Source organism: Chelonia mydas, chromosome 14, assembly GCF_015237465.2.
Source record: "Chelonia mydas isolate rCheMyd1 chromosome 14, rCheMyd1.pri.v2, whole genome shotgun sequence".
Lineage (NCBI taxonomy): Eukaryota > Metazoa > Chordata > Testudines > Cheloniidae > Chelonia > Chelonia mydas.
The window spans coordinates 35,208,182-35,230,500 of record NC_051254.2 but is presented as its reverse complement, the minus strand read 5'-3'; the positions used below and the strand labels follow the sequence as shown (position 1 = coordinate 35,230,500).

The following is a 22,319-nucleotide window of genomic DNA, read 5'->3' as shown; positions in this document are numbered from 1 at the left end:
GTTGCTGTTTCTTTGTTTGCCCCTTTCCCCCCCCCTCTTGAAATGTTCTGTGCCTCAAGATGGGTTACAGGGAATGGTAGCTGCAGCCAGATGAACAGCGCCCCCCTTTGTCAGTTTAGAAATGGGGCAGATGTGGACAAACCCTCTTTAAATGGAAAATGCAGCAAACACCTGTATGTGACTGGTCACCAGGCCCAAATGATAGAGCACGTCATATCTGAATGTCCCCTTCGTTCTTTTGCCGGGGACCTGAAGGATGTTCATCAGCTCACTGCTGCGGCAATGTGCTGGCTATTAAACTTAGATTTACCTTTGTAGTTGTTGCTATCTACCCAAGCCATATGAAAGAAGAAGTAGTAGTTTAGGAAGTATCCTGCCCCGTTGCACTCTGCTTAGCCTGCTAGATCCAAATCTCGACGCCTCGATGGAGCTTACATAGTTAAGGCCCCGTGTACAGGCCTTGGGACAGACATCACAGTTATTAATAGGGATCCAAACTAGGACCTTCAGCCCCCAAATGACTTGCTCCTAACCTTGGGGATAAAGGAGTTAGGCCCAGATCCTCAAAGGTGCCTAACTCCCTTTGGTTTCAATGGGAGTTAGGTGCTTGAATACCTTACTCCTTTATGGGTATGTTTGTGTCTCCCTTACCCTAAATCTGAGCAGGTGGAGGGGAGAGGAAGATGTGTCGAGATTCTCCCCTCAGGGATAGAGAGGAGAGGGGCTGGGGTCTCTCCCACAAGATACCTTCATCCTCTACAGCTCTCCCATCTCCTCCACTGTGACCACAGGACTAGCTGGGAGCTTGCTGCAATCACTCAGGTTGTCTCAGAGCTCCAGCTCCAGCATCCTCAAAGATGCTTAGGTGCCTAAATCACATATGAGTTAGGCACCTAAATATCTTGGGCCCTGTAGTCTTTCTATAGACCTCAGCTGGCTGTGGCTCAGATCCCCAGACTGCCCAGGAGTGGGGAAGGTGACTGTCTTGAAGTGAAAAATCTTATTTGAATGTCAGAGATTAGGAGATACGCTTATCACAGTCTGATTTGCCTTCAGCAGATCTTGCTTCTGGTGTTTTTTACTGTCAAGATACTTTGCTTTAACCATATTGATCCAAAGCCCTGGTTGAGCAGAGGTCCCACTTCCACAGTGGATTACAAGTTCCCTCATCAGTTGGGGAAGGGACCATGTGTTGTGCAGAGCCAAGGATATGCTCCAAGCTCAAGGAGAAATAACAACGAACCATCAGGGCATTTCCAGGTTGTATTTTCAGCTACAGATTAACAGGATGTTGCCCGATTTTATGGGAGATTAATAGATAATATGGGTTATAGGCTCACCAGTTCATCTGATCAGAAGATAATAAGGTTCTTAGCCCAGAATCAGGCTACATAGAATTTGCAAGGACCTTCTATAATAAACCTATTGTAATAACAAAGAACATACTTCTAATGTAACAAATGATCAAACTTGTAAGAAAAGATATATGGGCAAGCAATCAGAATAGCCCTATAGGCCACAAGCCTGAACGGGATTAATTACGTAACTCAGTAAAGCATTCCTGAACGGGAAATGTGCTAGAAATGAAGACACTGGTTTATTTTTGAGGGAAATCTCCAAGATTTCCTAGGATTGGGTAGCAGTACCAGGACATGCTGGTAAAGACTGACCATCCCAGAGGGGGATTTAGTCCTGTAGGGACCAGATCCTCAAAGGTGCCTAAAACCCTTGATCTGGGCCTAAAGGGGATGCTTAGATCCTGTCTTTCCCATAAGCTGACTCCACCCTCACCAGCCAGGCCCATTCTATTCTATTTATTTAATTTGGTTGAGTGAATTTCCTGGTAGCGAAAGGCTGTCAAACTCTGGGAACCACAATCCTTATTGGTCTATACCACAGACCCAACACAGGCAGCTCTATACACTCAGCACCTCTTTCAAACTGCAGGCTTTTTGTTGTAGTGTAGACGTAACCTCAGAGTTTTGCAGCTAAGTACAAGGTGGAACAGATAAGGAGTTAACACATGTTGCAAGGTGAAGTGAGCAGTTAACCCCTCTCCGGCTCAGGACAGAGAAGGTTAGCGGGTTACAGATTGGTGTAATGAGCCATAAATCCAGTGTTTTTTATTAAGCCCATCATTTTTGGTATCTAGCAGAAGGCAGAGAGAACAGAAACCCAGAGATCCAAGGAGACATGACCTCAGTGACTCTTGCACAGGAAATCCAAGAGGAAACCAAATGCTCCATCTGCCTGGATTATATGAAAGAGCTGGTGAACACAGAGTATGGCCACAACTTCTGCCGAGTCTACATCACTAACTACTGCGAGGCTGGGGGAAAGGGGGATTACGAACCTTTGTGCTGCCCCAACTGCAGAGCTCGGATCCAGAAAAGGACTCTCCAGCCCAACTGGGAGCTGGTGAATAGCACTGAAACCATCAAATTCCTGGAAAGGAAGGGACAGGAGAAGCTGTGCGTAAGACACCAGGAGAAACTCAACCTGTTCTGTGAAGAGGACGGGGAAGTCGTGTGTGTGGCGTGTTGGGAATCAGCAGAGCACAGATCTCACAAAGTGCTTTTCGCTGAGGAGGCTGCCCAGAAATACTAGGTAAAGTAGGAAACACTCTGCATCCGGGCCAATTCAATCCTTCCCTTTTCAGACTAATATGTGCATGAACGGTGGGTATAATAGGCCAGGGGAGGCTAAGCCTCCCCTAACCCAGGCTGAGGCCCCACCCATGCTCCGCCCTCGCTCCCCCTCTCCCCCGAAGCTGGCGGGGGCTCAGCACTGCTGCTTTCCCCGAAGCCCCACCCCTGTGCTGCCCCTTCCCCCTGAGCCCCTTCCCCCAAGGCCCTGCCCCTTCCCCCCCCAAGGCCCTGCCTTGGAACCGCCTCTTCCTCCCAAGGCCCTGCCCCCACCCTGCACCTTCATGCCGCCCCTTCCCCCAAGGCCCTGCTGCTGCGCCACCTCTTCCCCCGAGTCTCTGCTTTGGTGCCACCCCTTCCTCCTAAGGCCCTTCCCCCACCCTGCCCCTTCCCCCCCGAGGTCCCACCCTCATGCCACGCACCTTCTCCCCAAGCCCTGCCCTCATGCTGTCCCTTCTCCCAGAGCCCCCCAAGCCCCCACCCTCGCACTGCCCCTTAGCCCCGAGGCCCTGCCCCTGCCCCGCCCCTTTCCCCCAAACCTCTGCTCTCGCACTGCCCCTTCCTCCCGAGCCCCCACCCTTCCCTTTCCCCCCAAGCTCCCACACTTGCACTGCCCCTTCCCCCGAGGTCCCGCCCTCACACCATGCCTTCTCCCCGAGCCCCCATCCCCATGCCTCCCCTTCCCCCCAAGCCTCCACCCTCGCACTGCCTCTTCCCCCAAGGCCCTATCCCTGCACCGCCCCTTCCCCCTGAGCTCCTGCCCTCACGCCACCCCTTCTCCTGAGGCTGCCTCTCCCCCCTAAGACTCCGCCCTCTGCTCACTCTTCTCCCTCCACCCCTCATTTGCCCGTACAGCCAGTAAAATGTGGGAGGGCTATGGCCCCCTGGACCTCCCCGTTCCGGCACCCCTGCTTCACAGTCACGATGAACACAGCAACCCTTCCTATCCTTCAGGGAGCATTTACAGGGCTGGATTAAGGCACGGGATCTATGGACCCCTGCCTACGGCCCCCTGCTCTTGGAGTCTCCTCCTTGCATCCGATGAAGTGAGCTGTAGCTCACGAAAGCTTATGCTCAAATAAATTGGTTAGTCTCTAAGGTGCCACAAGTCCTCCTCTTCTTGCATTGGAACCTCAATTCTGCCACCCCTCCTTTTTGTAAAGTACACTTTTAGCCTTCCTGTCTGCAGAGAAAAGCTTGAAAATGTAAATCAAGCATAGGCGACACAGTGACATCAGCCTGAGTTTGCAAAGAGCCTGAGAAAGTAGCTGGAATCCCCAGCACAGGCCTAAGGGCACGTCTACACTTAAAATACTGCATTGGCGCTACTACACCAACGCAGCTGTGTCACTATAGTGCTTTGGTGAAGATGCTCTATGCTGACGGGAGAGAGCTCTCCCACTGGCGTAGTTAATCCACCTCCCTGAGAGGCGGTGCCTATGTTGGGGGGAGAAGCTCTCCTGTCAATATAGCACTGTCTACACGGGGGTTAGGTTGGTATAACTACTTCGCTCAGGGCCCAGGGTGTGGATTTTTCACACCTCTGAGTGATGCACTTGTTTCGCTATAGGTCTGTAGTGTAGACCAGACCTAAGTGAGGCAGGAGGGGAAGTGGGCAGTGTGATCAGCCAGGACTCCCAAGTGGACACACCATAGTGGTGAACTAATTAATGGGGGGGCCCTACTGCCTCCCCATCTCCTCCTGAGTATAGGGGTCCCCTGGTAGCTAATCCTGGTAGGGAAGGATGGACCCTGCCACCAGCATCCCAAGTGGTGGGTGGAAGGAATGGGGCCATGAGGGCGGAGTCACGGGGGGTGGGAGGGTGGGCATACCTTGGTATGTCCAGAACTCCAGATTGATTTAATCTGGCTGGCCCTGGGAAAGGTTCCCAGCTCATTCATTAGGGTTATTACACATTGCGTTGTTACCCACATTTCATTATTCACGTACAGAGCAGCCAAATGGGTGCTGGTGTCTGACATGTAAACAGGTCCCTGACCCCAAGGGCTTGCAGTCTATACCTTGGTATGTCCAGAACTCCAGATTGATTTAATCTGGCTGGCCCTGGGAAAGGTTCCCAGCTCATTCATTAGGGTTATTACACATTGCGTTGTTACCCACATTTCATTATTCAAGTACAGAGCAGCCAAATGGGTGCTGGTGTCTGACATGTAAACAGGTCCCTGACCCCAAGGGCTTGCAGTCTATAAAGATGGATGCAAACCAAAGAGCAGGTAGGAAGCCAGCCGGGAGTGGCACGTCCCACCCACTCTCTCTGGAACATGCTCTGCTCGGATCCACACACATTGTGCGTTAAAAAGACCAGAGTCATTTACTCTCCCTCCCGGCCGAGCGGAGCTCAGTGCAGGATCAGAGAGGGAGGGCAGAGGTGGCTGTATGACAACTTTCCACCTCCTTATGGTATCTGCTTCTCGGGGGGGGGGCGCCTGGATCCCCAGCCCCAGGGACTGCTCTAGCTTACAGTCTGCTGCCATGGCCTGCAAACAGCCAGAGTGCAGTGCGGTCTGGCCACCCCAACATGCTCCCAGCTGGCCCCTATGAAGGAGGCTGGGAAGAGGATGGCAAATGGTCATTCTGCTGGTCCTGTGTGGCCAGGGATTCCCTCTTATGCCAGGGGATTCCCTCATGGGCAGGTCCAACTTGTTTCTACCTCTTTTATACCACACAGAGGCTGGGATTGAACCCAGAACTAGCCACTTTTGTCAGTGTTACTCACTTCCATCCCAACAAGGGTAAACTCATTTCTGGGGATCAAACTATCCAGATCACTCAGAGGCAGGGCAGCGCTGGGTGCAGGGTCCCCTGCTGCTGTGCACTGTGCAGCCCGGAATGATGGCTGTCAATATTACTGCCTGGTGAGAGGATCTAGGGGAATCGCTGGAGAGAAACCTCCTCCCACCCAGCACCTCCGGCCAGTGGGTTTTCAGACAACTGGCATCACTTTCTCCTGCCAATGGAGATGCTATAAAAAGAGTTTAATCGAAGACTAGATTATCTCCATGCCTCCTGGCCCCACTGTTCCAGCACCCCTGCCCAGGTGGCAGGGTTCGGGTTCAGCCCCAGGTGCTAGGGCTCTGGCTTCATTTCTGTGATTTACTGCTTGTTGCTTGTGTCCTGTCAGTGACTTTTAATAAAAATACCCTTGCCAAAATTGTACCCTTACCCATAACTCTTGGTGAGTTTGTGCCTTCTCTGTCTCTCTGAGCACTTTATCTGTTTGTGGGCCAGGAACTGTTGTCAGAATAGCATGATTTTCAGTGCTGCATCCTGCCTCCTGCTGCCCTTTCTGCTGTTAGCCCTGGATTGCCACAGGCCAGTGATAACAGATTATCCTAATGCCAGAGATTATGCCAGAGATTATTATGTGCTGGAAATGGCCCAACTTGATGATCACTTTAGATAAGCTATTACCAGCAGGAGAGTGGGGTGGGAGGAGGTATTGTTTCATGGTGTCTGTGTATATAATGTCTTCTGCAATTTCCACAGTATGCATCCGATGAAGTGAGCTGTAGCTCACGAAAGCTCATGCTCAAATAAATTGGTTAGTCTCTAAGGTGCCACAAGTCCTCCTTTTCTTTTTTTGAGATTATGCCAGAGATCACACCTTATACACAGAATGTTGGGCCTCCAAGAAATCATTAGAAAAATCTGCTCTCTCTCATCCATAGTGAATATTCCTTACTAAACATTTTACGGTTGCCCCTTTGGCCCAGGAGGTTAGCCAGAATGGGGGCCCTGCACGAGGAGAAATCAGTGATAACAGTCAGCTGTATTCTTTAGTGTAATCTTGTTCATTTGAGGGGGAAAATGCATCAAGTCCTGTTTCCCTGAACACAGTGCAAACAAACAGCAGCAGGTGATTTTCTCACTCAAAAATCCCCTCGTCTGCCACTTCAGTGAGCTCTGTGCCCAAAAAACTGTCTCATCTTTCTCGCAGGTTCATATACACGACGACTGTTTGCCTCTAACACGCAAAAACTGGAAAACATGGGTGGGGGGTATCATAGACCAGAGGAGGCTAAGCCTCCCCTAACCCAGGCCTGTGGCCCCCACCCATGTTCCCTCTCTCCCCTGAAGCTGGCAGGGGCTCTGCTCCAGCTGGTGGTTAGGGGCTGGGCGGCTCGGGCTCAGCATGAAATGTCCCCATTGACTTCACTTACTCACAGGAGTAAAGTTAAACCCCTGTGAGCAAGCGTCTGCAGGATTGGGCCCTTAGAGAGCTGCTGGCAAGGGGCAGTAAGGCCCAGAGCCCCAACAGTATTTAGGCACCTAACCCATGGGAGTTAGGTGCCTAAATACTTAGGAGAATCTGGGGCCGAAGTGCACTCCTTCCTCCCCCCTCCCCATTACACAATACCAGAGGGGAGCAGGGTAGGAGTTGTCTCTCTCAGAGGGCCTGTCCCCACAATCACACCCCTCCCAGACCTGCTCCAGATGTGGGCCAGATCATGCGCCAACTGACGCTTAGGTGGGAGAGACACAGCGATGCAGAATTGGGGTTCCCGCCTCGGAGATACAACCCAACCCCCACCCCGGAGTATCGAGGATGCTCCTGAGCCCATAACACTGGACGGCTGGCAGCATACAATGGGCAGCCTTACGGAGTGCTCAGGGCAGCGCCCTCAAAAGAGGGACACTCCCGGGAAAGCCTGGAGAACTGGCAACCCCGTTCAGAGCAGCCACAGGCTACCAACGAACGAGAACCTGGCAGCGCCTGTCCCTCTGCGGCTGCTGCAGCTGGCTCTGCCCCCTCCTGCGCATCAGCCACTGGCACAGCTACTCCTCCACTGTCTCCCCAGCACGGAGATCCAGTGCACTTCTCCTTGGAGCTCGGCTGGGGGGGACCCCAGCTCCGACTCCCACCTCGCTCCCAGGGGCGGCGCTCGGCTCCTGGCTTCCACCAGCCGCCTGTGACTGCCCTGGGCCTGGCACAGCTGTGGCCAGGCTCCAGCCATGCCCGCCTGTTTGGGTGTTGTTGCAGGAGGAGGCCCACAGGGATGTCTGTCTGCCTAAGTTGGCCTAGCGCAGGGGTCGGCAACCTTTCAGAAGTGGTGGGCCGAGTCTTCATTTATTCACTTTAATTTAAGGTTTTGCGTGCCAGTCATGCATTTTAACGTTTTTAGAAGGTCTCTCGCTATGTCTATATATTATAGAACTAAACTATTGTCGTGTGTACAGTAAGCAAGGTTTTCAAAATGTTTAAGAAGCTTCATTTAAAATTAAATTAAAATGCTGATCTTATGCCGCCGGCCCGCTCAGCCCGTTGCCAGCTGGGGTTCCGTTCACCTAGGCCAGCAGCGGGCTGAATGGGGCCTGCGGCCGGGACCCCGGCTGGCAAGGGGCCGGCAGCCAGAACCCCAGACAAACAGGGGGATAAGCGGGGCTGGCGACTGGGACCCCAGACCAGCAGTGGGCTGAGTGGCTCAGCCCGCTGCCACTCAGCCCGCTCCCGGTTTGGGGTTCCGTCCGCTGGCTCCTGCCAGCCAGGATCCCGGCTGCCGGCCCCGCTCAGCCTGCTGCTGGTCTGGGGTCCCGGCCCTGTCCACATAAAGTAGGTACCTACCTTCTCCCTGGTTCTAGTCTCTTTCTCTCTCTGCACTGAGAGGAGGGTGGGAGTGCGCTGAGAACAGGGCTGGGGGTGAAGGAGCAGGCTGGGGGTTGGGGCAGGAGGTTTGGGTGTGGAGTGCTTACCTGGGCAGCTCCCATTTGGTGCGAGGGGTGCAGGTGGGAATGTGGGGGGTGCAAGAGTCCGGGCATGGGGTGTGGGGGGCTTGGTATGTGAGGAGGGTGCAGGAGTCAGGGCAGGGGGCTGGGGGTGTGGGCTGGGGTCGTGGGAGTACTCCCAGCCCCCTGCCCTGAGCAGCTCATGGCAGGGGTCTGGAGGGGATATGCCCTGATTCCACTCTGCTTTTTCCTCTCCCCCTCCATAGCAAGGGCAGATCGGCAGCAGGGAGGGAGAGAAGGAGGGGCAGGAACCCAGCACGCTGGGGGAAGAGGCGGGGGGAGGGGGAAGCTTGCCTGCCCTGCAAGGAGAGAGCAGGGGGCCGGGGGCGGAAAAGAGCAGGCCGGGCAGGATTTTTAAAATTAAAAATTAAAAATTGGCTTGCGTGCCATCTTTGGCACGTGTTCCATAGGTTGCCGATCCCTGCCCTAGCGCCTGCATGGGGCTCACTCCCAGCTTCAGCTGCACTTTGAACCGTATCAGAATGTTGGGAACCATGAGGAAAGGGATAGATAAGAAAATATCATATTGCCGCTATATAAATCTATCACACACCCACGTCTTGAATTAGGAGGTTGGACTAGAGGTCCCTTCCAACCCTGATATTCTATGATACTGCGTGCAGATGTGGTCACCCCATCTCAAAAGAGTTATATTAGAATTGGAAAAAGGTTCAGAAAAGGGCAGCAAAAATTAGTAGGGGGGAACAGCTTCCATATGAGGAGAGATTAATGAGACTGGGACTTTTCAGCTTGGAAAAGAGATGACTAAGTGGGGGATATGATAGAGGTCTATAAAATCATGACTGTGTGCAGAAAGTAAATAAGGAAGTGTTATTTATTCCTTCTCATAACACAAGAACTAGGGGTCATCAAATGAAATTAACAGGCAGTAGGTTTAAAACAAACAAAAGGAAGTATTTTTTCACACAACGCACAGTCAACCTGTGGAACTCTTTGCCGGAGGATGTTGTGAAGGCCAAGACTATAACACGGTTCACAAAAGAACTAGATAAGTTCATGGAGGACAGGTCCATCAGTGGCTATTAGCCAGGATGGGCAGGGATCATGTCCGTAGCCTCTGTTTGCCAGAAGCTGGGAATGGGCGACAGGGGATGGATCACTTGACGATTGCCTGTCTTGTTCATTCCCTCTGGGACACCTGGCATTGGCCACTGTGGGAAGACAGGATACTGGGCTAGATGCACCATTCGTGTGACTCAATATTGATGTTCTTATTAAACTCCCCCTCTCTGCCCCCCTAAAACACCAGACAGAGATTGATTTGTTTCCCTGAGCACCACCGCTGGGAATTTGACGTGGCTCCCTGCCCACAGAGAGAGTCACATTTCTCCCCAGTCTGGAGCCCTTCCTAGACTGAAACTGTCAGCCACAGCTCACAGGAACAGCAGCAAATCAGCCAGATCTAAGGGGAACGCCCCATAGGCTGAGCAGAGGCTGAACACAGGGAAATGAAACTAACCCTGTCACGCTGCCATGGCCGCAGACAGCCCTGTACTAAGTCTCCAGGATGAACTCTCTTGTTCCATCTGCCTGGAGTATTTCAAAGAGCCGGTGTCTATCCACTGCGGGCACAACTACTGCAGGGCCTGCATCAGCCAGTTCTGGGGGGAGACGGATACAAACTTCTCCTGCCCCCAGTGCAGAGAAACCGCCCAGCAGAAGCTTTTCAGGCCCAACAGGGAGCTGGGGAAAGTTGTAGAAATAGCCAGGCAGCTGAGTTTCCAGGTCACAGTGACCGCCGGAGGGGAGCAAGGGTGTGAGACACACCGGGAGGCCCTGAAACTATTTTGTGAAACGGATCACCAACTAATCTGTGTGATCTGCAGAGAGTCGCAGGTTCACAGAGCTCACACGGTGTTCCCAGTGGAGGAGGCGGCCCAGGAGTACAAGGTAAGGCCTGGGTGTCTTGTGTTTCAGAGTAGCAGCCGTGTTAGTCTGTATCCGCAAAAAGAACAGGCGTACGTGTGGCACCTTAGAGACTAACAAATTTATTTGAGCATAAGCTTTCGTGAGCTACAGCTCACTTCATCGGATGCATACAATGAAAAATACAGTGGGGAGATTTTATATACACAGAGAACATGAAACAACGGGTGTTACCATACACACTGTAACGAGAGTGATCAGGAAAGGTGAGCTATTACCAGTTTTGTTTTGTTTTGATGATAGTTATTTTCTATATTTTGGCTGGCATAGTGCCCCAGTGAAAGTCCCCAGAGCAGGGGGCAGCCGGCCCGCGCCGGACGCTTGGAGAGAAGTGAAAACACCAGCGGTATAGTGACTGAACCGTGACAGCATCACTTTGGCTGAAGACAGGTTGTAGGTAATGCATAGTCATGGATCCCGAGGACAGCTAGCAGAGTGGCATTGGTGGCATAGCAGTTAGCATGGCTGCTTTCCAAGCAGTCTGTCTGGGTTCAGTGCCAAACAAGCACGGTGTTTTCCTCAGCTCTTCCCCTGCTTTTACCACAGCAAAGCAGTGTTGCCAAGCAGAGAGAGGAGAGGCGCTCCCTTGCCATACCGAGGGCTCTGTGTGGCACAGTGGATAGCGTGTTGGACTGCTAGGGAGCAGTGCCTGGCCTGCCTGCATGACGACAGTCATTCAAAGGCTGTGTGTTCAGATCCCACCACAGTCACTTTAGCTGCTTTCCTGGCTACCATTGTGGCTTGTACGCAATAAGTAGGGCCCTACCAAATTCACGGGCCATCTTGGTCAATTTCACAGTCATAGGATTTTAAAAATCGTAAGTGTCATGATTTCAGCTATTGAAATCGGGAATTTCACGGTGTTGTAACCGTAGGGGTCCTGACCCAAAAAGGAGTTGGCGGAGGGGGTTGGAGTGCTCTTGCTGCTGGCGGCGGTGCTGCCTTCAGAGCTGGGCAGCTGGAGAGTGCTGGCTGCGGGCCAGGAGCCCAGCCCTGAAGGCAGAGCCGCCGCCCACAGCGGTGCAGAAGTACGGATGGTACTGGGTATGGGATGGTATGGGATGGCCACCCTTACTTCTGCGCTGTTGCCTGCAGAGCTGGGCCCTCAGTCAGCAGCTGCCGCTCTCCGGCTGCCCAGCTCTTAACTCAGTGCAGGAGTAAGGGTGGCAATACTGCTACCCCCTTAAATAACCTTGCAACCCCCCTGCAACACCATTTTGGGTCAGGACCCCAATTTGAGAAATGCTGGTCTCCCCCTGTGAAATCTGTATAGTATAGGGCAAAAGCTCACGAAAGACCAGATTTCACAGGGGAAGACCAGATTTCACAGTCTGTGACGCGTTTTAGTGGCCGTGAATTTGGTAGGGTCCTAGCAATAGTCAGCCAATTGAGTGCAGCCAAATGGGGCCAAGACAAGGGCCGAAAGGCGCGCCTGGCTACCAGTAGGTAGAAGCCTCTACCTGCGTCTCCGCTGCGCAGGGAGACGTGTTTAACCCCCTAGAGAATTAAGGAAAAAATGGGAAGGAGAAAAAGAAACCAAAGCCTCTTCCAATGGCTGAGGCCTGGTACAAGCCTTCTGTGGCTGCTCCTTTCAGGCCTATCTGGGTGCCCCCTTCTGGCCATACCAGGGTTGGGGCACTGCCACTGAGCAGTGGGCAGCCGGGGTCCAGCAATCCCTGGCCTCACACTGAAGAGCCCAACTTTTAAGCCTCTCCACTAACTTAGGTGTCGACTCTTAAGCCACCCCACCTTGTGCTGCAGCCCCAGTATTTAGCCTTCTTGTGTGGGTTCTCCTGCTGGGGAGAACGGGCCCTGCTGGGCTCCATTTGAGGAGGAAACCTGGGCCGGAAAGAATTGTGGTCAGCTGGTCAAGCTCGTGCCCCAGCAGCTCAGGCCAGTGCTCCGACGAGTGGGGGAGGCAGCTGAGGAGGGCGGCAGGCCCGTGGCCTTGGGACCCAGAGAGGGGAAGAGAGGAGGTGGCCAGACACTCCTCCTGGCAGGCTCGCCTTGCTCTCCTTCTCCTCTCAGATGTGCCCTCCTCTCCTCAGACTGGCCATTCCCGCCTCTGGCACCTGGATTCTCCCCACATCCCGAGCAGGGAAGCCCCCTGCGCCAGGTGTTGCGGGGCCCTTTCCCAATTTGCTGGAGGAGTCCGCCCTGGAGTGTAGGTCTTGGGGGAAAAGGCAAAGGCTTGTCTCAAAGGCTGATTTTCCAGAGATGGCAGCCAGGGAGCTGCTCTGCTTGGCACCTAGGCTCTGCTTTCACCCTCTCTATTGAGAGTGAAGATGAAGATTAAACCACTTTAGCCCTTCAGCTCCACGGAAGGTTTCTGTCCAGCCTGAGCTGGCTGTAAGACACCTGGGCTAGGATGTGTAGCACCCCGTGAATGTCCCCACCAGAGACTGTCCCTGGAGCGGGTGGCAGCTGGTCTGTGCCGGACTTTGGGAGCCAGCCACCAGAACCCCTCAGGGCTCAGGAGGGAAGTGAAAAAAACAGCAGTGTAGATAATTGAACTCCGCCAGTGTCACTTTGGCTGCAATCTGGCTGAAAACAGGTTCTAGGTAATGCATAGTCATGGATCTTGACAGCTCCCAGTAAGGCAGCATTGGTTGTGTAGTGGTTGGCATGGCTGCTTTCCAAGCAGTTCGTTTGGGTTCAATTCCCAGCCGGCTCAGTGTTTTCCTCACATCTTCACCTGCTTTTACCACAGCAATTGCAGTGTTGCAAAGTAGAGAGAAGAGATGAGGTGCTGAACCCTTCCATCGCGCAGTGGAAAGTGTTTTGGACTTCTAAGGAACACCACCTAGTATGGTTTGGTTTGACAGTCACTCAAAGGTTGTGGGTTCAAATCCTCCCAGAGTCACTTTAGCTGGCTGCCATTCTGGCTTTTACAGAATAGACAGCCACTTGAGGACAGAAAGGCGCACCAGGCCACTTGGCCACTCTGAGGGGAGGAGGGTCCAGGCCAGCCGGTGCCAGAGGGAGGCCCTCTCTTGTGCACAGGGCTTGGTAGGGAGGACAGACTCCCTGATTCCTGCTGAGGAAACTGTCCACAAACACACACAAAAAGTTAGTTCCAGCCATGCTATTTTTCTTTGCTCAGAAACAAATCCAGACCCGGCTGCAGACTCTGAAGGAAGAGAGAGAAAAGCTCCTGGGGTTGAAAATGTCAGCAGAAGGGAGAAGCCGGGAGTATCTGGTACGTGTGTCCAGTGTTATCACTCAGCAGAGACATGGTGTAGGAGTCTGTCTCCCTGGATGAGTGTGGGGATGGGGGTGTATGTGTCTCTGACCACGTCTGGTGGGATCACGGGGAACCAATATTCCAGTCAGTTCCTGCCTGGGGATGGTCTCACATGGCTTAAACTGACCTTTGCCCTCCCTGAATTCTGGGCCCTCCATGCAAGTTAGAGCAGCCTCGGGGATGCACAAGCTGACTTTGGCTCCCCAAGGGGCCCGAGTAGCAGAGACCAGCTGGGATGCAGTGGGCTTTTTCCACACTGCTGTTGTACCTCTTATTCCATAGGCTGGGAGCAGGACTATTGTCAAACATAAATGCCATTCTCCCCTGGTTGGGGCAACCCGCAGCACAGGGTTATTCTCAGTGCAATTCAAAAAGGCCTGAGAATTGGGCTTCCCGTGTCTGTGCATGTCGCCCTTTGGGGATATCCCTGTCTCTCCATGGGCTGGATTCTCCCAGTGATTTCTACCCTTCAGTGAGGCTGGACCAGATCCTGAGGATCTCAGAACAGCCCTGAGGGAGCTCAGCAGCTGCTACAGCCATGGTAGGGATGCAGTTGCTACTCTGGCCAGTGCAGGCTTTGGGGCCATGGCCCTGCCTCCTCCCTTCCCAGACATCAGAGAAAGTAGGACCAAGACGGATGTGCTGGGCAAAATCTTCTCTCTGACAACTCCGAGAAAGTTCCTCTCTAAATGGCGAGTTCTGAAGTTTGGATCTGCAATGAAATTTGCCCCATTGCACACTCAGGGCCCAGGGAAATATCCCCTGACCCTCTTCACATCCCTGACCTGCCTTTTCCCTCTTTCTGTCTGTTCATGGCAGGAGGAGACAGACGCCCAGAGGCAGAAGATCATGTCCGAATTTGAGCGGCTGCGCCAGTTCCTGGAGGAACAAGAGCGACTCCTGCTGGCCCGGCTGACAGAGCTAGAGAAGGGGATGACAAAGATGAGGGATGAAAATGTCACCAAACTCTGCGAGGAGATTTCCCATCTCAACGAGCTGATCCGTGAGATGGAGGGGAAGTGTCGGCAGCCAGCAAGTGAATTCCTACAGGTGAGATCTTGGCTCCTGGTATAGACTTGGCAGGCTGGGAAATATTATGTGAATCACACTATTGCACCCATTATAAAGCTGGAGGAACGGTGGCCCAGCCAGATGATGTAACTTACCCAAGTCACTAAGGGTGTCCAGGGCAGTTCAAGGAACAAAGCCCAGATCTCCTGCGTCCAAGGTCAGTGCTTTAACCACAAGGCTGCCGGCTGGAACAGGAGCCTGGGCTCTGTCTTTGCAATGCGACGGTGCTAACCGTGACGCTGCCGAACGCACCTCCCTGGGAATGGGGCGTGTGCCCCCTTCACCCGTGGGACATAGAAATAGGTTCAATGACTATGCGTTCTTTGTTATCACTAATAGACTGAGCTTCCTTTCTTCTCTCTAGGACGTCAGAAGCACCCTGAGCAGGTACGTGGCATCTTCTCAGTCCCCTTTCTCGCTTCACTGTGCTTGGGCCCGTGTCCAATCCTCATCTCCTTCACAGACAACAGCAAAGCATGCCGGGCAGGGTATTCAGGCATTTGCCCCCCTCTGGTGAAGCAAAACTTGGGCTTGATGCTCTTTAATTATTAACCTGAATATAGGAACGTGCTATAAAAACTCCATGGCTCACCTGTGCCACAACAACTGGCACTGTCTACACCGGGGTTAGGTCAGTAAAACTGTATTGCTCAGGGGTGTGGATTTTTCACACCCCTGAGTGACAGCGTTATACCGATGTAAGTTTGTAGTGTAGACCTGGAATTAATCCAAAGAGTGACAGAGCTGTAGTGATCTGCCAATTCAAAGTGTCTGTCAGGGTGGACCCAAAGTGTGTTTCAGGATTCTGGCTCTGTCAGATATCAAACAGCAAAGAGATGGAAAATTTTCCTGTGACTTTGCTTTATTTCCATCATTCAGCTTCCAAGCCCACAGGAATGAGCTTTCTTGCAGGTAACATTTCCAAGGTGCAATAGGGCCATTAACCAATCCTTTGTATTGTGATGTTTCTTGATGGCCCATCTGATTTTGACAGTCCCTCTGGGTGGGCTGGGGGGACAGTTCCCATGCCTGGGTTCCCAAATTCACAGCAAACATTCTCAAAGTTATAGAGCATACATATACATATTTTTTATAGCATGGAATATCGACATTACAAGTGAGATTAGTGCGGGCAGCAATTTACAAGCATTTCACAGAATCTCAATACTAAATACATTCTTATAAGACTAATAGCTATTCTGAGCAAAACTAACACACAAGTGAACCGGTCTGGTCTCAAGCTATGAGTTTTCCTGTTCTTCGCTAATGCCTGCAGCCCGGGCAAGAGCTGGCATCTGGCCTGCCAGCGTCACAGGGGTCACTATAAGAGAGACTTGCTCCGCCATTGGTTGGGCTGGACCTGTTCTGAGGCTGGGTTACACAGAGAAATGTGCTCAACTTAACAGCTTTCACAGCCCATCTGCTTCCACTGACATGTGACTGATATTAAATGATGAATGCCAAAATAATGGAGAATAACAATGAAGTAATCAAATGATGAATCAAAACAGCCTGTCTCCTAGGTGCGAGAAGGGGCAATTCCAGCAGCCAGTGGAGATTTCTCCTGAGCTGGAGAAGAGACTCAGCGATTTCTCTCCGAAAATCCTTGTTCTAAAGGAGACGCTGAAGAAATTGAAAGGTACGACCAGGAAGGGATCTAGGAAGGGAAATAAAAAGTTGTCTCTAGAATTGTGGGATTTGCTGACCAATCAACTGCTAATTTAAAACTAACAGAAAAGAGATAGATCAATATTCTTGAATGAGGGGACAGGGCTGGCGAATTTTCTAGGGCAAATGAAATTCTGATTTCGAAACAACTATGATATGAATGTGAATCATTGTCACCTTAACTTGTTTGCCTGAATTATAGAGGAATGCAATCTCTTTGGAGGAAGCAAGCGTTACGGCCATACAGAGTGCTCTGATCTTATTTCTGCCTGGGTTGAATTTCAGTCTGGCCTACTTTGATTTTCATGCAGGTTGTAAGGAGAGTGGTCACTTTGGATAGGCTATTACCAGCAGGAGAGTGAGTTTGCGTGTGTGGTTTTTGGAGGGGGGTGAGGGGGTGAGAGAACCTGGATTTCTGCAGGAAATGGCCCACCTTGATTATCATACACATTGTGAAGACAGTAGTCACTTTGGATGGGCTATTACCAGCAAGAGAGTGAGTTTGTCTGTGGGGGGGCGGAGGGTGAGAAAACCTGGATTTGTGCTGGAAATGGCCCAACTTGATGATCACTTTAGATAAGCTATTACCAGCAGGAGAGTGGGGTGGGAGGAGGTATTGTTTCATGGTGTCTGTGTATATAATGTCTTCTGCAATTTCCACAGTATGCATCCGATGAAGTGAGCTGTAGCTCACGAAAGCTCATGCTCAAATAAATTGGTTAGTCTCTAAGGTGCCACAAGTCCTCCTTTTCTTTTTGCGAATACAGACTAACACGGCTGTCACTCTGAAACCTGAAGTCTGGCCTCAATAGAAATTCCCTGGGCGTAAATAAAGTTCATGACTGATCAGAGAGGACAACACAAGTCTCATGCATGAAGTCCTCCTTACACCATATTAAGTGGACTTAAGTCATGCACAGGTTGATCATTCTACATGGGGGAGGGGAGACATTTCACATTCACTCTTAGGCCTTGTCTACACTGCCACTTTACAGCGCTGCAACTTTCTTGCTCAGGGGCGTTAACCTCCCCCCCCACCCCCGAGTGCTGCAAGTTTCAGCGCTGTAAAGTGGCAGTCTAGACAGTGCACCCGCGCTGGGAGCTACTCCCCTTGTGGAGGTGGTATTTTTACAGCGCTGGGAGAGCTCACTCCCAGTGCTGGCATGCCCTTAGGGCTTGTCTACACTTCCATTTTATAGCGCTCTAACTTGCTGGCTCAGGGGGGTGAAAAATCACCCCCCGGAGCGCAGCAAGTCTGGGCCGCGCTCCCAGCGCTCGGAGCTAATCCCCTCGTGGAGGTGGATTACCAGGAGCGCTGGGAGACCTCTCTCCCAGCGCCTGCGCGGGACCACACTCGCACTTCAAAGCGGTGCCGCAGGACGTAGCGTAGCTAGGGGGGAAGCGGGGCAGCGGCTGCTCCCCCACCGAGCAGAAGTGACGCCTCTTTAATTACTTGGCGCCTTTACAATTTTTACTCACCCGGCGGCGCTCCGGGTCTTCGGCGGCGGGTTCGGGGGGAGCAGAGATGAAAAAAGGCACCACCCCCTGGTACTCACCCGGCGGCTCTCCGGGTCTTCAGCAGCACTTCGGAGTCGGGTCCTTCACTCGCTCCGGTCTTTGGTGGCACTGCGGTGGCGGGGGAGGGCCTTCAGTGCCGAAAAGCAGAGCGAGTGAAGGACCCGATGCCAAAGTGCTGCTGAAGACCTAGAGCGCCGCCGGGTGAGTACAAGCGGGTGGCGCCTTTCTTAATCTCCCCTCCCCCTGTTTTTTCCACCTGGCTACGCCACTGCCACGGGAGCGCTCCCGCGGCAGCGCTTTGAAGTTTCCAGTGTAGCCATGCCCTTAATTTCTCTTTCTGTCTGGGTATCTCTGACCCTTTCCTTCTGCGTTTGGCCCAGCCGGCAAGCACATGTATCCTGATTATTTGTAAAACCGGGCCTTCACTATTAAAGCTGGTCAAAGCATTTCATTCAAAAAAAGTTTGGTAGAAATTCCCACCCCCCCTCAAAAAAACACTTCCAAAACCACAACGAAAACAAACAGAAACAAACAAACAAACCCCCCTGATTTTGTTTTTATTTTTTTCCCCCAAAAATTCTCTAAATTTTTATTTTCCAGGTCGTCATCCCCCTCCCCATTCTTTTTTGGCACCGAATACAAGTGGGGTATTTTTGTTTTGGTTTTTCACTTTTACATTTTTCTTTCTCTTTTGCCACCATGTAATATTTAAACACTTCTTCTTGCTACGTCCCCAAATTCATCCCAGCTCTGGTTATGGACGGCAGAAATCCTGCCATAACGTGTCAGCATGACATCTCATCTTTCTCCTCTCTCTCTAGACACCCTGCCCTCCGAACTGGAGAGAAAATGGGGTGAGTCCCTCTGGGAAAGGTGGGGCCGGGGAAGAAGGCTGCAAATGGGAAGAGATCATAACAGTTTGTGTTGGTGACCCTGGATTCACTTGCTGAAGAAGCTTCTGAGATCAAACAAAACCTAAGCTGTTATGACTAGAGAATGGGCATTCCAGAGAGGGGGACGGCTTTAAACACTCCAGCATATTAACCCCTTAACTGGTTGGACCGAGCCTCTTGCTGTCTCCGGTCATCCTCTTCGATCTCTCTCTCTTGCTGGGTTGGGGGGTCTCCCTTCACCCTGTCCTTGGGGACTCTCTCCTGGGTGCTCCATTTTGTCCACCCAGGTGGGGAGGAGACCCTCTCCTGCTGGTGCCTCCTTCTCTTCCTCCCCTTGTGGGCTGGGGGCCCTTTCTTGTCCTTGCCATCCATCCCCCGTTTGCTGGGGCAGAGGAGTGTCTCATCACCCCTCCTCCGCCTTCCACATGCTACTGACCCATCCCTCTGCCCCACGCCCAGTGTCAATCCCCAGCCCCTTCCTTCTGGAGTGGGGTTTGCACAATGTCCCTCCTGTGTAGGGTCCTACCAATTTCACGGCCTTGAAAAACGCGTCACAGACTGTGAAATCTGATCTCCCCTGTGAAATCTGGCTTTGACGGGGGAGGGACATGGCTGGGGGTGCCCCAGCCTTGGGCTCCCACTGTGGGCCGGGCTCCAGCTACTAGTCCCAGTCCAGGCTGGGGAGGGACAGGACTTCCTCTTCTCCTGCAGGGGCTGCCCCGAGAGGTGGGTCAGACTCACCTCCCCCCAGGTGCAGGAAGCTCTGCAGATGCTGGCTGGGACAGCTCCTGATCCCCCCATACCCTGCGACCCTCACTTCTGCGCTGTGGCTGCTGGTGGTACTGGCTTTAGAGCCTGGCGCCCAGCCAGCAGCCGCTGCTCTCCGGCTGCCCAGCTCTGAAGGCAGAGCCCCCACCAGCAGCAGCGCAGAAGTGAGGGTGGCAATCCCACAACCCCCCTACAATAGCCTTGTGACCCCCCCATGACCTCCTTTTGGGTTGGGACCCCCACGGTTACAACACTGTCAAATTTCAGATGTAAACACCTGAGACCGTGAAAATCCCACGGCTGTGACATCGACCAGAGTAGGTCCCTACCAAATTTATGGTCCATTTATTTGCCATCTCCTGCTTCCTCCCTCCTGGCTGGCAGGGCTGGGGAGGCATCTTCCCAGCAGCCCTCCCTATAGGCGCCGACTCCGTGGGTGCTCGGGGGCTGGAGCACCCACAGGGAAAAAATGGTGGGAGCTGAGAACCCACCGGCAGCCCCCCATCAGTTCCCCCTCTGCCCCCAGTGTTTGCTGTCTGCTGGCAGGCCCCACTCATCAGCACCTCCCCCACCCCCCCTGCAGCCTCCTGCCCGCTGGGAGGGGGAGGAGCGAGGGCACACGGGTTGGAGGGAGGGGGTGGAACTGAGCGGAAAGAGGCGGGGTGGGGTGGAGTGGGGGCGGGGAGAGGAGGGATGGGGTAGGGCCTTGGAGGAAAGGGTGGAGTAGGGGCGGGGCCTGGGGGCAGAGCACCCCCCCGCACATTAGAAAGTCGGTGCCTGTGGCCTCCCTCCCCTGCTCTCTCCCTGCTGCCGGGAGCGGGGCAGCCCCTGCAGGGGGACCAGGGAGATGCCACCGGGGAGGAGGCAGAATCTGCAGCCAAAAACATCAGCTATAACAGCACCTCTAGGGCCTGGGAGGAAGGCCACGGAGAAATCCCTGCTCAGCCCCAGCACAGAGGCAGCTCCCTGCTGGGGCAAGGCAGGAAATCGGGAAGGGTCCCAGCCGGGACGGGGCTGCTGGGGAGTGTGAGAAATGGTCCCAGCCTCCCCCAGGGCCGAGCTCTGCCCCTCACGCTCGGATTCTCTCCCCCCAGCGAGTGTGACTCTGGATCCAGACACGGCTCATCCCGAACTCGTCCTGTCTGAGGATCGGAAAGGCGTGAGGAGGGGACACAAGCGGCAGCTTCTTCCCGACAATCCGGAGAGATTTGACGCTGAGCTCTGCGTGCTGGGCTGTGAGGGGTTCACCTCGGGGCGACATTTTTGGGAGGTGGAGGTGGGGGATGGAGGAGGCTGGGCCGTGGGAGTGGCCAGAGAGTCTGTGAGGAGGAAGGGAGAGTTTATCTTTCGACCTGAGAAAGGGATCTGGGCTGTGGGACTGTGGAAGGGTCGGTACTTGGTTATCACCTCTCCTGCGACCCCTCTGTCTCTGAGCTGGGTGCCCAGGAAGATCCGGGTGTCTCTGGACTATACACAGGGGCAGGTGGCATTTTTTGATGCGGATAGTGAAGCCCCGATCTTCACTTTCCCACCGGCCTCATTCATGGGGGAGCGAGTCCACCCCTGGCTCTGGGTGGAGATGGGATGCCAGCTCAGGCTGTGCCCCTGAGACGTGGGGTGAAATTCACCGCTGCACCTTTCCTCCAGGCAGAGGCTCCCCCGGCACCTGTACTCCCCGTTTCTGGGACTCTGGCCAAGTGCAGGAAGCCTCTGAACTGACACAACCTCAGGTTGCTGGATGTGATTAGGGCAGAGAGCCCAATCCCATTGCCCAGTCTGGCCCTAGCCACTCTGATTCTGGAGCGCTCTGGCAGTCTGCAGGTCCGATGGAGGGAGAGGGAGCCACAGGGTAGGGACAAAGGTGGGGACTGGAGAGCAGTTTTACTCCAGTGACTTCACTCCTGATTTACACCAGGGTAGGTGAGAGGGGAATCAACCCCAGTGACTCCCAAGGGGTCACTCCTGATTCACACTGGAGTGAGTGAGGCCAGGAGGAAATCACCTCCAATGGGAGTGACTCCTGATTGACACTGGTGTGCATGAGAGGGGAATTAGCCCCAATTATTCCAATGGGAGACATGGCTAGAAAGGGTTAAACATCCTGCAAAATAAATAACCCTCAAAAGACATGTAGGGAGATAATGTTTGTGTTTTTTTGTATTTACATATGTATGAGTAGGGTCTACAATGTAATCAACAGTCCCTGTCTATGCTGTATTCTGATAATTCAGAGGTCAAAAGAAGAGCCTATCATTTAAATGAATTGTAAACATGGGATATCTCGGTATTCATCTCTCTTTGAAATGTACTTTGAATGGTGGAGGAACAAGCAAATGGCCTTATGTTAATTCCTATAGCTAAGTACTGGTGATGTACCTCCTTCAAAGTCACCTAATTACCTTTTGTTCCCTGAGTAACTCCAACTTGTCAAAAGACATGAAATTGTATAAAGGATCCTTGGATCCTGATTCTATCACCTCAGATTTGCTTAAGCGTCATCAGGGGAAGTTTGAGTCGCAAGATTGAGGTTCCAGTTATGCTGGTACTCACTGAAGGTGATATTGGACATTGGACTATAATCTATGAAGACAGGTTTCAGGGTAGCAGCCTTATTAGTCTGTATTCGCAAAAAGAAAAGGAGGACTTGTGGCACCTTAGAGACTAACCAATTTATTTGAGCACAAGCTTTCGTGAGCTACAGCTCACTTCATCGGATGCAAGTGAGCTGTAGCTCACGAAAGCTTATGCTCAAATAAATTGGTTAGTCTCTAAGGTGCCACAAGTCCTCCTTTTCTTTTTATAATCTATGAAGTATTTCT

General features: G+C 52.8%; 1 protein-coding gene across 1 annotated transcript in view; it reads left to right on the top strand.

Annotated features, from left to right (window-relative positions):
- The first annotated feature begins 9,814 nt into the window (after positions 1 to 9,814).
- LOC102941219 overlaps positions 9,815 to 22,319 on the top strand; it is a 36,819-nt gene continuing 24,314 nt past the window's right edge. Inside the window, exons 1-7 of the mRNA XM_043528530.1 lie at positions 9,815 to 10,302; positions 13,442 to 13,537; positions 14,402 to 14,632; positions 15,018 to 15,040; positions 16,165 to 16,292; positions 18,661 to 18,693; positions 20,595 to 21,107. Of these exons, the coding sequence (XP_043384465.1) occupies positions 9,886 to 10,302; positions 13,442 to 13,537; positions 14,402 to 14,632; positions 15,018 to 15,040; positions 16,165 to 16,292; positions 18,661 to 18,693; positions 20,595 to 21,107 (1,441 nt within the window). The 5' untranslated portion in view covers positions 9,815 to 9,885. The remainder of the gene's footprint in view (positions 10,303 to 13,441; positions 13,538 to 14,401; positions 14,633 to 15,017; positions 15,041 to 16,164; positions 16,293 to 18,660; positions 18,694 to 20,594; positions 21,108 to 22,319) is intronic.